Source organism: Gobio gobio (assembly GCF_949357685.1).
Source record: "Gobio gobio genome assembly, chromosome: 21".
Taxonomy (NCBI): Eukaryota; Metazoa; Chordata; class Actinopteri; order Cypriniformes; family Gobionidae; genus Gobio; species Gobio gobio.
The window spans coordinates 25,734,531-25,752,837 of NC_137117.1; the positions used below are offsets into that span (position 1 = coordinate 25,734,531).

Genomic DNA, 18,307 nt, shown 5'->3' on the forward strand with positions numbered 1-18,307 from the left:
AGTAACAATTTAAAGAATATGTTTTATTTGTGAACTGATATACCCTCCACCAAACCCACCGCACGCTTTAGGGAGTTTGTTAAAAGTCAAAAGTCAATGGGCTCAGTGGAGGGAATATCGCTTTAACGTTAACTGCAGGTGTTGCTGTTGGACACTGTTACTTTATAAAAAAAGGAACACTTTTTAATGTATTATTTGCGTTGTTTTATTTTTGTAATGTGGTTTATTTTCTCACCCAATTTTTTGAGGATGGAAAGACGGCCCCGGCTCTCAGGCCATAAAACATACATCAACATTAATATAATGCTAAAATAAAAATAAACATTCATTTTATAGCTAAACTCAATACAGAGTTAACTAATAGCGAACAGGATGTTAAAAAAGTGGCTTCTCAGGAAGCTGAATTCAAAAGTCATAACATACTCCCGAACCCATGATTCATTCACACTTCCTCGCTCATAAACAAAGGCCATGCCGCGTGTTTAAGACACAAGTCGTGCCTTAACAAGCAAGTGCGACTCCACCATCTTGTCTCCAGTTAGCTAAAATCGTAAGCAAGTAGTGTGTGTTGATGGTGGGGTTGAGCCTCGCAGTTACCCAGCAGCCATATCTGAACACACAGCTTCTGGAGCGTGGCACAAACACACTCTCACACTATGGCGAGGATAGCAGCCTGTGTGTGTGTCATCGCTCTAAGCACAGATCTGGAGATGCTAGAAGTCTTTGTGTCTCTGTAGTGCTAAAACTGCATGGAGATAAATGTTTATCTGAACGCTTCAGTATTCCAGGGATGAATTCACGTAGCATGAATTCACGTAGCATGGGCTGAGGAGGCTAAAAAGCTACTACTAACAAAAGGAGAGCAATTCCGTTCCAGCCTTCTTAGTGCACATCTTTTATTTATTTGTTTTGTTATTGATCTCATTGCGTTTATCTGTTCAATGCAGCAGGCGGAATAAAGATATTTAATAGTCTGAGCACATTGTAAACCATTCGTTGGGAGGGGGGGGGGGGGGGGGGTGTTAAGAATGCAAGGGGGCCATTTTGAGTGTGTTGCATGTGTGACAGGAAAGGCTTGTTATCAGAGCCGGCCCGCACAGGGTATTCTAAGGCTTTATAGTGTGTTAGTGGGGTGGGCTGAGCTCTGCCCATCTGTTTTTTTTTTCCTGCGCTCATTCTCTCATTTACAAGATAACGTAAGTGAATATATCCATCAGAGCCGTGACTGACAGCCTTCCACAAAGGGGGAGGGGAGGCTGAAGAACAAAAGAGACAAATCTCAAATGAAATGAGATGACATGTTTCAGAACATCCCAGGCGGTGTTGAGAGGGATTTACCTTTGAGAATTGCGGCTTATAGTCTCTTAACCCGGCTGGTAGATTCATTTAGAGGAAATGGATTCCCAACATACTGACAAGGCAATAGATATCTGTGCTGTGAGCCGTAAAGAAAATACTGAGGTATAAAGGTCTGGTTTAAAATTCTTCATAGGGTAAATGAAGCCATAAATGTGACTACTAAATCATCTATTTTTCACTATTTATGTATTTTTCAAAATAATTAAAGGGATAGTTCACCCCAAAAATGAAAACAGTCATCATTTACTCACCCTCAAGTTGTTCCAAACCTGTATGAATTTCTTTCTTCTGCTAAACACAAAAGAAAATATTTAGAAGAATGTGGGTAACCAAACAGTTGATGGACCCCATTGACTTCCATAGCATGGAAAAAAAAAAATACTATGGAAGTCAATGTGGTCCATCAATTGTTTGGTTACCGACATTCTTCAAAATATCTTCAGCAGAAGAAAGAAATGCATACAGGTTTGGAACAACTTGCGGGTGAGTAAATGATCCAGTTAATTACTCCAATATTAAACAAATTGACTAAATGAATTATACCAAAAACAACATGATCACATTTATCCTTGTTCAGCTTATTTTCGCATGCAAAATCCAGAAATTTCAATATTTCTGTTCACATTCAATGTTCATATTCATATTCAATATTCGACCAATCCACACGTTTGGTAATTTCACGTGAGTGCAGAAAATTTCCCCATGCAGATTTTGCATCGGTTCAACTTGGTCACACGGACTCGCTGCGTTGGCCAATAGAAAGCTGCTTGGTTTGAAAGTGACTTCAGTCTGAGCTGCGCTTCATACATCTCTACACCACTGACACCTTTTGTTCACTAAAAAATTTAGCTAATGTGGACGCACATTAACATTGTGACTTAAGTCCAAATCAAAGATGTTATTAATGCCACCATTTGCGGTCTCGAAATGTAATGAGAAATATGCTGGCCAAATAATAAAGCAATTGTGATGTCAATTTTTTTTAAATAGACAGAAAAAGCATTGCTAAAGCCTGCAAAAACCAGCCAAAAAAATGTGTTTTTAAAACAACCCAAAAGGTACTTTTCCCACCCGTCTGTGAAACTCTTTTCAAAACAAAAGGTCCTTGGGAAATAAATTGTGTTTAATATTTTACAATAATGAAAGTCCTCACTGGCCATGGAGAGTTGCGAGGCTGTAATTTGCGCTGTACTTTGAGAGCGGACCTTTAAGACTCCAATCTGTTCAGCTGCGTTCCAGCCATTTTGTGCTTTTAGAGAAGCCCCTTCTCCATCAGAGAATGAGCAGGCAGAGAAAAAAGGGAAAGAGACCAAAAGAAAAAGAGAGAGAGGAGTGTCTGGGGGAGGGGTGTATAGGATTTGAGGGGATGTGTGCTGTTCTAGGGGCTTTGTGGACTCCCAAATGCCTCCCACAGGCCGCAGGTCCCAGCTCTCTCTCTCTGTCTGTCTCTTTACCTGACTCTCTCACTCTCTCTTTTAGTGGCCTGAGAGAACAGAAGGGTGGGGGCTTTGCAAACAGCACAGATCCATTATCGACCACTCCACTGGAGCAGCCTGGCCTCATCCTTAGATTGAGATTTATTGAGCTGAAGAAATAGTCCATCACACGCCGAGACGCATTCACACACACACACACACACACGTACCCATGCTTAAAGAAACTAACAAAACACCCTAGCGGATGTTAGAAGTTGATCTGTTTGCAGGTATTATTTCTTAATGTATTGTCATCTGTCACTTAGCAACATGAATATTCATGCAGAAAGGGAAGAGGGGTAGCACTCATCCAATCGTCCTCCTTTCCCGCCGAGGCTTATTGTTCACTCAGCCATTCTTCTAAACCGGTAAAGCGTGGCTAATTTAAAACACACCTTTACCGATGAAAGAGACCTGTCCTGCTTTCCGTGTCAATTCAGTTGCTGTTGTAATCCACTCCACCTCCAAGGAGGAAGGCTGAGACACAAAAAAGGCTAAAGCAAAATATTAATATTTCACATGCGCTAAGCTGTTTCCTTCAAAAAAGGGCCGGTGTTACTGTCGATAATACCTTCTTGCAAGGTGACACCTTGGCTTATTGTTAAATGCAGACATTCACTGTGGTCATGCTCATCGTGAAATTAAAATAGCCGGAGGAATGCAATAATGAAATGGTAGGGGGTTTGGACCAGGCGCTGACTTCACACTCCACGTGTCACATTCACACCCCTCTTCCTACATGACCGACAAGCAGCAAAGTGTCGACCTGCACCACTCGTGTCACATCATACTGGGAAGTACTTCAGTGCAGGTGCTTCAGCTGGCACCAATGCCCCGTGTCAGAAGGAACAGGCCGGTCTTAACCCTGCTCATCCAATTTACACTGCTGCTCATTTCCTTTGCCTTGAGACCTGCAGCTTCAAACAGACACACAAACTTATTCTGCACTTCTCCCACATCCACCCTGTCAAGTTTGCAAATTCTCTCATAGCAGGAGATTAATATCTTCGGCCCAAATTATCAAACCTTATGCAGCCTTGCCCTAAGAGTAGAAGCCAGGAAAAAGCTGACTCCCCCTGGGCCGGGAACAGAAGCCGTTTGACGAGTGTGGTACACTTAGTCTGTAGCAGCTTTCTAATTTGTAATTGGCAGGTGGTTCAATTTCACAAAAGCCTCTACAGTCTTCCTGTCATACAATGCTACACGAAGGGAAATTTCAGAATAGATCTGGCTCTTTTATTTCCAGCTATTGGCTTGGTAGGGATTTCTCTGCACACTGTTTGAAATGTTGTAAAGGAAGAATTTCAGTGACACTTGAGCCTTTTATTTTGGGAAGAATACAATTTGACAAATGGAGGTTTAAAACGAAACAAACATGCCTAACGATATGACTGTTTGTACATCTTAACGTAAATGCATTGTGTTTAACACTGCTATTATGAAGGGTGAGCCGATCGTAACAGAGTTCATTTACCTATAGAAATATTAAAAGGCACAGAAACGAAACAACTAAAGGTCAGATATATGGATCTGACAATATGTTAAATTCCTGTCGATATGATAAGCCATTCATCTTCATGTTAGGGTTGATAACCGATAAATAGCCAATATTTAAAAAGGTTAAAATATATATATATATATATGATTTTTTTTACACAAATGAATCAATGAATCAATATAATAAAACAGAGAAAGAAATCAATAAGATAAACAATGTGGTACAGATGCATCATGCGTCCCTAGTCAGTTAAAGGGCCACAAACTAAATTATGACCTTTCTGGCACAAAAATCCTTAACATGAGTGACCCTCAGGGAAAAAATAAATGCTACATGAGGTTAAAATGTGTCCCTTTCAATTGAACCCATTTGATTTGATTTAAACAGCAAAGCTTCTGTTCTCCCCTTCAAGATAAGGATATGAGGGTCTCCTTGTCGCCTGCTCTGCCTCTGCCTGCTTTTCATCCCCCATCTCTCTTTCTGTCTGTCTAAATCTTGAGACAGCTGGAAGCAGGGTAGAAGACATGCATGGAAAAGTTGTCTCTCTACATGGGGTGATACTGTTGCTGTCTCCTCAGAAGAGCAACAGGAAGATGAAGACTGCTGCTTGATGACTCACTCAGGTGGTCAAATGCAGTTAGTCTCACCTCGCTGAATAATACATGACTCTAAGCTAAGAGAGAGCCTGGTTTCTCCCCTTGACAACAAACAGAGAAGTTTATTTCAGCAATGGCCCGAACGCTCTTTGCGAAGGTGGTGCATGTCCATTTTCACCCCACCAAGTCTATTGTGTTCATTTTTGACTGTGTTCCAGGGAAAGATCTGAAGCTTTGTTCGCCTGTTAGTGTTTCTATAACATCTCTCTACTGGATCCACTGACAAACATGAAACGTACACCGAGCTGCTAATCAGGCAAAATTGCGAGCAGACAAAGAACCCGTCTTGAAATGACATTTGCGAGCTGACGAGGAACCACTCAGCTCTGTGTGGAGGACGATGTGTTCAAGCTCCCGGTGGAGATCTGCAGGCTTTGGGTGGCTCCGTAATTAGGTGACAGCTGTCCAGACACCCACAGGCAGCCAGGAGACAGAGAGAAAGAGAGGCCATCTTCAGGGACGTACTCATCTCTACTCAACATCTAGACCTTCACCTCACCATCATAACCCCAACAATAAGCTCTGTTACAAAACCCATTGAGCTGCCTTCCCATCTAAAGAAACCCGCTGCCTAAAGAAACCTCACAAGTGACTGAACTGGAACTTCACACAAATTGAACTCCTAATGTGATGTGTACAAATTGACATGTCATGTTTAACGTTAGCATGTTGCCAAGCTAACCACATAATACTCTAAAAATATATTTTTTTAAAATAGCATGTGCAAATATTGTTTGTTTGTTTTTTTTCCACTGAACTTGTCACATTGCCTTCTGGGCATTCTGGGATTGCCTACACTGAGAAGGATACAAGCAATACTACCTTAGACATTGGGTAGGGATGTACCAATTTCATACTTCATTATAATTGACTGAAAATGTAATACATTTATACGTTGATGTTGTTATTATTATTAATCTATTATTATTATTATTTCTTTGAATAAAATAAAATGCTGTAAATAGATACTGAAAAGTAAAAACTAAATTGAACTTGAATTAATAACCTTTTATTATTATTAATTTAAGAAAAATTACAATAAATTTTACACCACATGGACTAACAAAAAACAACTTGTCTCTCAGCTGATAAACAATCTAGGGTGGGGGCAAATAATCATGCTGCTAACTAGGGGTGCACCGATACGATATTAGGATCGGATATCGGCCGCGATACTGACAAAATAGCTGGATCGGGGATCGGAAAAATTAACAGATCCACAAGCCGATCCAGGTGTTTTTTTCCGTCGCAGCAGAACCTACGTCATTCGTCAGCTTCACGTGTGTCGCATGCTAGAAGGGAGCGAGCCAGAGAGTCGGCTGTGTGGAGGAGATATTTCACGCTTGCCACGCCAACTAGTTCGTCGCTGTTTCGAGGGTATTACTGCAAAGTAAGGGTCTTTCCTGCATTGACATTTTTTTGACGGCCAAAGCCTAATTTGATGAGTTATTGTGATTTACGAGTGATGTAGAACAGATGCTGCGCTTGTGACTGAGTGACAGAGAGACCGATCTGAGAGCTCCTCCCCCGCGCGCGCTCTCTGGGTCTTCAAAATAATCAGTGTTCGCTCTCATATTTCACATATTAATCCAAATCAAAAGCTCGGAAGACCGAAACCATGTTGCACGTGACACATTCGGACAATTTTGTCCTTGAATTATCACTGGGTGTGAATTGCGCTCAAAAAACATTGACTCTTCTCTGACCAGCTGACATAAAGCATACTTTCAATAAGCGGGAGACAAATTATATCCAGTTATGAAGTGTTTTCTGTGTGTTGACATCTTTCGCGATGTTCTAACAGACGGGATTCGCACACAACGCGTCTGCTAATGTCCGATTCGTGACCTAATGACTCCTTTGAACCGAATCATTTTAACGACTGGCCAGAACAACTGATCCGTCCAACACTGAACTCATGAACTCAGTTTATTAATTTACTCAGAACGCAACTGAAATGAGAACACAAGTGTGCTTACCCATTTTAGCAAGAGTGGGTAGTAAGAATTATTTTTAATTATCAACAGTATTTCATCTTATTTCTGTTGACAATGTGTAGTAAAATAAATAGGCCTAGCCTACAATCATTTAATCTGGAGTGAGGTGAAACCAGAACAAAGTTGTTATTAGCTAGCTGAAAATTTTTATTAAATTGCATATGGTAGAAAATTAGACTATTTGTTCATTTGTAATGCTACTTTTTAATATTGATATGATTATATACCAAAACAATTATCTGTAGTGTAAAAAATGTTTGGTAACTGTCAGATTACTATTGTATGTTTGACCAATACACTGTTTTTTGTTTCCACTGCTACATTTTATTTATTTAAAGAAGTTAGATTACATTCTATTTTAGATTTGAATGCACAATTGTTTTTTAAATAAATAAGAATTCAACACCTTACATACATCTGTTATTTTGTCTTAGTTATGTTTAGTTAGTAAAGTCTGGTGCCTTTAGTCTCTTCAAGGAAGGTATAAGGTGGAAGATATACAGTTTATTATTAATTCAACAATATATCGGATCGGTATCGGGTATCGACAGATACACAAACCCAGGCATCGGTATCGGTATCGGGACTGAAAAAGTCGGATCGGTGCACCCCTACTGCTAACCTTTCTGTACAGCGTTTTCACCAAGAGTACACCTATGCCACCTCAAAACAGCAGACCTGCAAACTCACAAGAGGTGAAAAAGATTACATGCTTACGAACTAAATAGTTGTAGGGGGTTCGGAGGGCATCTTCCCCCATGAGGAAATTTTCGTGATTTTATTTTATTTAAGTAAAACAAAAAAAACTAGAAAAAAAAAACGGTTGATTGACCCTAGGGCTGGGCATTGACACACAATTGGACTCGATTTCGATTCCCAAACTTGCGATTCGATTAACTTGAAATCAATATTGCTTAACTTGGAGCCTATCAGGTACAGTACAAGGCAAATTTCCTCAGAGAAAAAAATCTCTCTCAGCCTATAGTGCATATACATATACTATCTTTCTAGTTAAACTACCAAGTTTTTGGACACAGAATGGCTTTTATAAGGTAAATGTGACATTGTTTACAAGCTGTTTTGACATCTTTCCGCGGTTGAAACACTGACTGAGTGATTATATGGGACATGATTCGGATTCCGGAAGTTGTACTGTATATATTTCAACATACCTTCCGATGTTAATTCATGTTCATTTCATGTTGTAACTAGTAAAGCAGAAGATATGATCGGTTCACGTGCACTCCGCGCTGCCATTCCTGAACTGAGACCCAACAACGACCTGTCAGGCCAGAGTGCCAAAAAAGCGTGAGATGTAAATGGTCTCATTCCAGTCTATGGGGAAAATTTTCAATTATTGAGGTTTGTGCTTGCAATTTCACCCTGACCCCGAGAACCGGTTTCATTTTAGAACCGGTTCCAAATTGCCCAGAACCAATGATTCGATAAGAAACGCACATTTCGATTCCACTTATCGGTTACTGTGCGCATATTTTATTGTGATTTTTAACCGTTTTCTGCGCTGCAAACACACACACGCTGTGCCTATATTTTATTAATAAAGTGCAGTGTTCATTTACATTTGATTACAGTTTCTGTACCTACCTGAAAATGTTTATTTCAATCCTATCTGTTCAATTGTATTTATTTGTGCAATTGCTAATTTGTTCTTTTTTCAATTACTTAATTTGTACTTTTTTTAAGTGTTTACTTGTCTTTAATAATGCTTGAAATTTATATTAGGCTTTTTATTTGCTATGGCATTTTTAAACCATAGGCAAAAGTTGCTAGCCTGTTGATTTTTGTTCATGGTATTCAGCTACAATGAAGTGTTCTGCAATAACAATAATAAATGTGAATGATATGTATTGGAATCTAAATTAGGAATCGATAAGAATCGGAATCAATAAGCAGAATCGGAATTCGTTCAAATTTAAACGATACCCAACCCTAGTTGGCAGGTATGAATCACTCTCTAGGTAGGCAGCCCACTAGGTTTTGGATGAGATAATGCACATCATAAAGCCCACCGTGGACATTCACCTCTCTTTATTGTCAGCATTCTCATCACACGGGTGGGAGTGGTACTCATCCAGCCAATCCCGCTTGATGAGCTCTCCATTTTAAAAGCCAAATGGCAGCCAGGGAGACAAATTGCCGTCACAGTACAAGGACATTGGTGCGACTGCATGTTGTAAAGACGGACTGCAGACAGCCACGGCCAGCTCGCAGAGGCCTGAGTATTGATCTCATATGTGTATAATCTCCTGGCTGGATCCATAAGCTGCCTCTGTGTAGCGAATATCCGCAAAGCTACAGGGAGACTGGACATGAGAACGCCACTCAAAGGCCTGATCGATTCAGATGCTTTACTCTTCCTTCCATCCGAGCGGCCCTGTCTGCAATACAAATGCCTCTCTATCTCTCTCTCCCCATCAGTAGCACACTCCACACTCACTCCTCTTCTCCTTCCCTTTCTTCCTTCCTCACTCAAGCACAATCAAACGACGAGACTACGTGCCTTATTTGCTTTTTTCCCAGACATCCTAATAAATGCACACTAAGCTTGCTATAAAAATGTTAGCGGACAAAATGTATGAGGGAGATCTCTGTGTTGGCTTTCAATATTACTTCCTCTTATCTAGTGTCATACGTGCACGCAGCCGACTCTCTCGAGCCACAAAAGCAATTATTGTCTTGTTTCAGTTCTCTCCCTTGATTACACTCTCTCTTTTTCCGTTGGCTTCTCGCCGTTTTTAATACCCACTCCAAGGGTGGCCAGTTTTACATATTGTGTGTCACTAGACAAGTATAAAAGGATTTAACATTTAGTAGGGTTTAATCCAGCACAGGCTTTGTGTCTACTTAAGCCACTCGAATCAAATCTGATCGCAATAAGGCTGCAGCGACTGACCACAAACCGAATGCATGCACATATGGCAAAGCCTGCGCAATTAATCGAAAATAAACCCAAAATCGCAATATGGCTTAGCACAATTATGAAATCATAATGGCTGTGAATTAAAGGTGAACTATGTAGGATTTTTGCAGTAAAACATCCAGAAACCACTAAGCCAGTGTTATATATTTTGTTCAGTTGAGTACTTAGAATATCCCAAATGTTTTCCACTATTTGTAAATCGTGAGAAAATTGCTATTTTAACCAAGGAGCCGGGACGTGTGAGCTATGCGTGTGAGGGAGTCGCCTGTCGATTGCGTCATATCTGCGTCACCCTCGGTCTCCGGTTTTATTCAGTGAAACACTTTACTGTCACTGCATTGTGAACAAGTGTCATAGCAGCCGCCGAGCGAACGTCATAACTTCCTTTTCAACACACTCAGATATATCTAATACGATAAACAGAGCTGCGTTACCTCACACTCAGCACTGGAGAAGAGGAAGTGCCGCCGGCAATCGTGTCTTAATAAAAGTCCCGCCAGCGACTATGCCATAATAACAGTCCCGCTCTTCAATCGCTCCTGCGGCCTTGCTCAGCTCCACAACACTCGCTCCTGCTCTGCTTCAGACTACAGTAATGTTAATAATCGCATCCATGAACATGATTTCTGCCCGAGTCCTATCCTGACTGTTTCCCACCGGCTGTGAGGTGAAGACCACATGTCCCGAGATTCTGCGCTCAAACGTGGCGTCATCAAACTACGCCTTTGTTTTGAACAGGCGACCTCTAGTGGACGGAAAAGTTACATAGTGTAGCTTTAAACATATGTGCTGTGTGTTTAAATGTGACTTTTTACATGCAAGCAGCTCATGATCCAGTGTTTTCGTTGTTTCAGAGCTGCGTGGTTCCCAAAAACAAATACAATAGTAATATTTGTTATTTTTCATATTTCTTTTATATTAATAATCATAAATAGTTGTAAATAATCAATAAATGTATTTATGCAAATTCATAAATTTGTCCAAACTGTACAGCCCTACAAACAAGCACAAAAACAACATTTTAAAAATGTTGGAGGGGGGAAAATGTGATTAATAAAAAGTTATACAAAACACAATAATGTCTCTAAAGCATAAACAGATTAGCTATATGATGTACATAACACTGAAAGAAAAATGTAAGTTTGCTGTATAGACAGCACAATGCAAATTCTTAATCCTTGGATCCCTACAACAACAAACAACATCCATGGCAGTGCAATTAAAATCCATTCCTGCCTCTTTTTTTAAATAACTAAAGCACTTTTTAAGGTGCAGCCATCTTCAACACCATGGTGACCATTGCTTTCTATTATCTACTGCAGCACTGACAAAATCAACTAACATGCCTCAGACGTGTGTGATTCAATTCAATCTTATCTAAAGCAGAGCTGCGGTACTCTCCAAAACAGAGCAGGGAAGGGGTCTGCTGGGTTATTACTGAAAGAGAGCTTCAGCAACTGTGTTTTCAAGGACCTTCAGCAGATAATGCCTCCAACCCGATTCCACTGGGGCAGCGGCGAGAGGAGGGGGGGCACCCATCACACCATTCCCCACCTTCCCCCTCCTAGCAAACACATCTCCGCTAAGCAGAAGAGATGGAGTGGAGAGAGGAGATTGGAAATTACACAAATGGCTATAATTTGACGCCTTCGCATTAAATAACTAAGCATAATGCTTGACCTTTCAGTTGCTGCTAAATAAATGAAAGACACAGCAAGGATGATTTAGAACTACGGCAGCTGTGCTACGGAGCCGTGGTTTGCCCTCCACCGGAGTGTTGACATTTCCCCCCAGTCTCATGTACAACCAATTTCTAAACAGCAGGTGAAAGAGAGGCCATGTTTACAGCGCAGGAAAAGGTTATTGCTCTGGTCTAGGCTCAATCTCAGCGCCTAATAAAGACCTAATGTGGACTGTTTCACCGTTTCTGCCACTCAGTGAAAAATAAAAATAAAAATAAAAACAAGGACCATGTGTGTGCTTTGGAAGACTAAGTGTGAAAAATATGACCGTTTCAAATATCATCACAGTGATTTCTTCTGCATTTTCCTCAAGAAGCAGTGAATTTATTTAGTCAAACACAGCAGCCAATAGAAAAGCATTTTTCTCATCCAAGTAGTGGATGATGTGACATGTTTATGCTACGCTGAAGCACCATTTTCAGAAACACATACAACAGATATTGCCAAATACAGTTTGCTGTCCAAACAGCATGGTTATTTAATGACAAACACAACATCAACTTGAGTACGACCAGAACTCACCGCCAGGTCTGTAAACAATGTCATCCTCCGTAATGAAGGAAGTAATCTCGCCGTTTTCCGTTCGCTCATAGCGCGACTTCTTCTTGGGCAGCTTCTTCTTGCTTTTCTTGGTGGCCTCCTCGGAGTTGGCGGCCCCAGGCGTTTCGTTGTCGTCGTCCTCACTGTGTTCGCTTTCAGCATAGTTCTTAGCACCGCCCTCCAGCGTGCAACTGCGCCGGGGCCGTGAGCTCTCGCTCTCTCGCGTTTTGTCCCTCTTCTCACGGTCTCTGTCCCTATCCCGGTCGCGCTCCCTCTCCTTGTCCTTCTCTTTTTCGGCAGTCATGATTCGCCACGTGCCTTCTTCTGTCCTCTCACGGCTGGGCCTCCGTGAAAGGTAGACTGTGAGCCTGGGCTTCAGTCTTCTGAATTTACCAATCAAATCCAGGGAAAATTTGGCCACACCAACAACCCCAGTGTTTCAGAAGAGCTGAAGGGAGAAAATAAAAAAAAACAATGACATTGTTAGAGGAGTTAATGACGTGACACTATATTGTGTCCGATAATAATCGATAATGAAAATCATCGATAACTATTCTCATCGATTAGTTGGGTCTGCACTCTGTGCACGATAAGCTTGCACCAGTCGCACCAAATTACAGCACTGAATAACGCATTTTTACGGACAAAATGTGGATCTAGAAATAGTGGAGTGGAAACAGAGTGAGCTGCTGCAGGAGAGGTGCATGATCCAAGTGCCCAAAACATGAGAAGTCTTTATTTTAAGCTTCAAGCGAATGCATTAGCGTTTAACATACCCTGTCATGCACTTGACGTGTGTGTGTGTGTGGGTGCGTCCTCAGCACAAAGCGTTCATTTTACAGGTTATATCCACTGATCGATATAGAGAACAGTAGTTATATCCTCATCTGTAAATGCTACTAATTTACGCGAGTATTTCCATTTTGCATGAAAGCGCATCCTGACAGTCTGTGTAACTTCACTGAACGAGCGGCAGGTGACAGAAGGCAGTCGAGAGGGAGACCGTTAATATTCAGCGCAAAAACATTCATTTTGTTGAAATATCTGCCGTTGGACGCTAAGTTTAGTTTTAAAAGTCAACATGGGCCCCACTTTATATTAGGTGGCCTTAACTACTATGTACTTACATCAAAAAATAAGTACAATGTACTTACTGTGTTCAAATTGTATTGCAAAACACTTTTGCTGATATTGAGGTTGCATACGGGTAAAGTTAGGGACAGGTGTGGTGATATGGGTCAGTTTAAGGCTAGGGTTAGGTGTAAGGGAAGTTTCAACTGTGTGTTTACAAATGTAACTACATAAATTAATTACAGATGTAATTACATGCAGGTATTTTTTAAAATGTAAGTACACAATAAGTGCATTGTATCAAAAGATTAATTAAAATGTTAGTACATAGTAGTTAAGGCCACCTAATATAAAGTGGGTCCTCAACATGTAATTCGAGTATTTTATGAGAGTAGTAACTGTAAAGGGATAACAGCGTGTAATTGAATATAAAATGTAAGACGTTTCTACAGGATAAAGAAATGACAGGAACAGTTACTTTGTCCATAGCGAAAGTGTGTGTTCCTGCCTAATTCATTTTATCTGCTAACACTGAGTGTGTTTTTCTTTAATATTTTAATGTAGGGATTTAAACTCATTTTGCTTAGTAAAATTTTTTTGCACAATGTATAGCACAAATATACCCTTACGTAAATGAACCATGTTTTAACAAAATCATGTTTTTGGTGTATTGATCACCATTTGTATAACCACACAAACACCATATAGTTAAACAATGGATTTGAAGCAAAACAATGGTTAATTTGTGGTTACCATTGAATAACTACAATAACCCTGTTATTTTTGTTTTATGTAAAACCATGGTTAATTTATGTAATGGTAGATATATTCACTATGTATGTTTTCATAGCACTCAGCTGACACATTTGTTTGAAGGACAGCATTGGGCAGGATGTGGAATAGTGTTTTTTCAATAAAAAAAATTGGCTTTTTATCCGATTAATTGATTACGTAATCGTTAGTTGGAGCCCTAATATAGATTATGCATTTTCAATACAATGACTTGAATACACCTCTGTAATGAATTTCAGGGGCAAAAAAAAAAAAAACCTAATATCACAGTGATACAACTATTCTGTTATGATAGTGAAGTAAAAAGCCATAAAAAAAATTAATATGGCAACAAACAACGTACAGTAAAAACCAGGAAAATCACATCATAGATAGGACCCGTGCAGACTCGCATGACTTGGTCAAGGTCAACAAGTCTCATATAATTTGACCTTTTTATGACAAGGCACAGTTACTATTGCATTAATTTAAAACTTTTTTGAAAATAATGAAGTCATGTATACTCATGCATTAAAGCCATGCGGAAAATATCACTTTTTACTTGATGGTTACAACATTAAACATTCTCTAAATGTGCTTTTTATGTTCCCCAACACACAGCGAGATATTTGTAAAACCAAGGGCCTGTTGATACTCATGCAATCGGTTTAATCAATCACAGCCGGCGAGCAGCGCTGTGACGTCGCACACCAAAAGGAACATCAATCGGCAGTCTCTTCCACAGCAGCAGCGCACGTCCTCAGGAGAGCTCTGAGCAAAGCTATATCAAAAAAGCACAAACTTCAAGCTGCCTGCTCTATTCCCCAGCTCATTTGTGCCTGGCGATGAAAAGCACCACTATGTTTCCTTGTGCACAGTGACCTAAACAGGATTCCCCACTGCATTATCAAATAGGCTCAGCTGCACGTTTTACAGGGTATTAGGCTTATACAGCCCTTTGCACAACTAGCCAGTTCAGGCTATCGAGAATTTCTTAAAGTAATACATTAAACTGGAATAAGACCCGGTGCTCCCTCCAGGCCACAGTGTTTGTTGGTTGTGCATGCTGGTCAGGCTAACTACAGCCTGGCCAGAGGCGGCCCTACCTCAGCTAGCACAGCGATCACCCGTGGAAATCAGAACAGACAGGCATGGAGAAGAAAACCTGGCAAGAGACTCAGACAGAAAACAGCTTTGGATCAAATCCTGTTTTTACAACGCTCGCTGCTACTTGCCTCTTTTAAGTCAACACTCATGAAAATAAAGATCAATCTTCCATTGGCCGAAAAGTGCGAAGCGAAAAAACAAAACAAAACAAGACCTCTAATATGAGCGCATGAAATGGCTGCGTAAGAATGAAGAGCACTTGAAAGGGTCCACAACACTTTTCCCCCCTCTTCAGTTAAACGGGAAACTAAAGATTACAGCCTCTGGTGCAGCTAAACCTGACGACTGCCGAAAAAGCTACAGCGAGTGAATTTGGAAATGTGATGAGCCTGCGGGAGGACAGCAGCAGGACAGAATTGGGCTGTTTGTCAGTGTGAGAGGTGTGTTTATAGAGCAGGTATAAAAATGAAGAGAAATGGCTTATGACAGGCACACTGGTACAGTTGACAAGCAGCCCTGTCAATGGCAGCCTGTCATCTTGAGTAGACGGCAACTGACGGGGCAGCTGCTCCCCTCATCAACCTCAAACACTACAGACTGATTACAGAGCTGCGCCACCTCGTCAAGGCCCAATTAATCACCTTATGATGAGTTGCCATGCTGACCGCCGTTCTGAACACACAAAAACAACCATACATACATACAGAAATGTCCCCATATACATTTAGGGTGTTTTCATTTTTGCATGTTTTTCCTTAAGTCAGCTTGAATTAAGGCAAAACTAAATATTCCAAAAAATGTACTAGTCGGTGGGTTGCTAAAACATCTTGTCGACTAATCGATCAGGAAAGTTGTCCTGCATAATTAGACCAGTTTTGAGTTCATCAGTCATCTTATTAGGGGGGCGTTTAAACAGGACACATTCTGGTGTTCTAATACAGCCAGCCAGAGAGCAAGATAATCAAAACACATTACAATATTTCATTTACAAATGCAACTATTGCATTTGGGGTGCTTAAACAACCTTCTATGCACACCTAGACAATAGAATCGCCCTTGGCTAGCACAGTTTTTAGTTTATTCGCCACACTGAGATACATATTCATAACATTAGTCAATCAAGCATTATATTATGATACTCAAGCACTATTTAATGATAGAACTTTAGTTATTAGAACTAAAACTTGGTTACTATGTATGAATGCATATTTTTTCATTTTAACTGAACTTAGGGCTGGTGGTGGAGATTAAAATATTGTTGGTCATTTGGTGTTTCTGTAAAAAAATAGATACGGTAATTAATTTTTTCTCTCTCTCTGCATGTGAGAAACACAGCGCTCTCAGCAAAGCGACAGCGAGTCGTGCACCTTCACATTAGAGTTTACGGTGCGTCAAATACAGGTAGCGCATCCATTGAGCTGAATTGAAATAGTACAGATTGCTTGACAGAGAGCAAAACTCTCAAGCGCTCAGTCATCGAGTGAAAATATATCTAATATGCTAAACTTACACTTAGCCTGTAACACACACTGGCGAGTAAAATCTAAGAATCTAACAATAGATATTTAGTCACCCAGAGTGAAGATTTAGTCGTATATGCGAGTGATTTACTCACATTGTAGAGGGTTGCTAAACACAATGAGATGTGACATGACGGCAAAAAAACATGAGATTAATTTCCGGGAAGGTTTTACAGTGCAAACAGCTAAAACACAGTAAGTACACTAATTACTGTACCAATGCTAAAAATTCTCAGAAATCAATAAAAAAGTCAATATTAAATTGTTGGATGAGAAAATATAATGATGTATACTAGCTTTCAAAAGTTATAAATAGCAGTACATACAAGTAGAACTGTGATTGAACTGTATAATAAAAATAGAAAAAGAAAAACCACAAAAGCACTACAATTTAAAAGGTGTGTGGTTCTCCATTGCTTTCAAAAAGCAAGTTTGAAGTCCAGTGAATAAGCCTTAATTTGGTGGCAGCACCTTACGATACTATTTGTTTATTATACATTTTTTCTGGAACAGTACTGCAAGACAATTAAGGTGTCATGACAACCCTTACTGCATCTAGACTCCATGAGACGAGTGCTGTACAACCTTGTGCTGCGTGATAAATAACTTACTACTGCAGAAAGGCCAGCGATTCACATGTAAAAGAGTGTCTTATTTATACCAACAGGCGCATAAGCAACCAGTGATAAGCAGCGGCTGCAGTGAGGCTCACAGCACTGACCAGCAACAATGCACCAGTTCATGTGGCGTCTGAATGGTGACCAGGACCAATTAAGCAATGGCGAGTACTCCCCTCAACACTACCCACAGATGAATAACGCGCTGTGGGGCAGGTGAGGCTTGAAGCCATTACACATCAATCACCAGAGCAGGACCTTTTGAAAGATACCAGCTGTCTTAATGGAAAAGGGAGGGAGAGAGGCAGGGAGGGAGAAAAATCAGCCATTTGTGAAAGCCGGTAGAAAAAAAAGCTTCAGGGGTCTCGGCCAACAGCACCTATTTTACCATTTCCATTACTGCAATGAAGTCAAGGGGTGTGAGCCAGGAGGTTTTAAATAAAAATACATTTCTCCTTCAGAGCAGGGGATAAATTAGACCTTCTCACCCCTCCAACCACACAGTTGCTCTGCCACTATTAACACATCACCTCACAATGGGCACGCAGCAGGGCTCTATTACAAAACACACTCCTTTTTCAACATTACTCTTTCATGCTGCATGTTTTATTCATCCTAAATCACTCTCCTATTACGCCAATAGGCCGACGCATTCATCTCTGTGATTTGAGGCAAAAGCCAATAAAGGGTCAGAGCAACACAAATGCCATTTCCCCAAGACACCCGAACTTAATTTTAGGGCTGTAACTAACAATTATTTTGATAATCGATCAATCTATTGATTATTTTCTGATCAGTCGATTAACCCTTTAGTAAACATAACAATAAATAACCATAAACTCTGCCATTAATCGTTCAATAAAATAAAAAAAACATACAAATGTAAAAAAAAAAGTGCCAAGAATTAAAAGGCATCTTTCAGTAATACAAATGTCCATGACAGCTACATTCATAGTCACTGTTTGAGATTGACAGCAAGGTGTGAGTCTTGAAATGCTTCCTTCATTCCGCAG

General features: G+C 40.3%; 1 protein-coding gene across 1 annotated transcript in view; it reads right to left on the reverse strand.

Moving 5' to 3' along the window:
* The window catches only part of rerea (arginine-glutamic acid dipeptide (RE) repeats a), a 122,737-nt gene that overhangs the window by 81,893 nt on the left and 22,537 nt on the right, over positions 1-18,307 (reverse strand). Inside the window, exon 2 of the mRNA XM_079803456.1 lies at positions 12,191-12,656. Within this exon, the coding sequence (XP_079659582.1) occupies positions 12,191-12,512 (322 nt within the window). The 5' untranslated portion in view covers positions 12,513-12,656. The remainder of the gene's footprint in view (positions 1-12,190; positions 12,657-18,307) is intronic.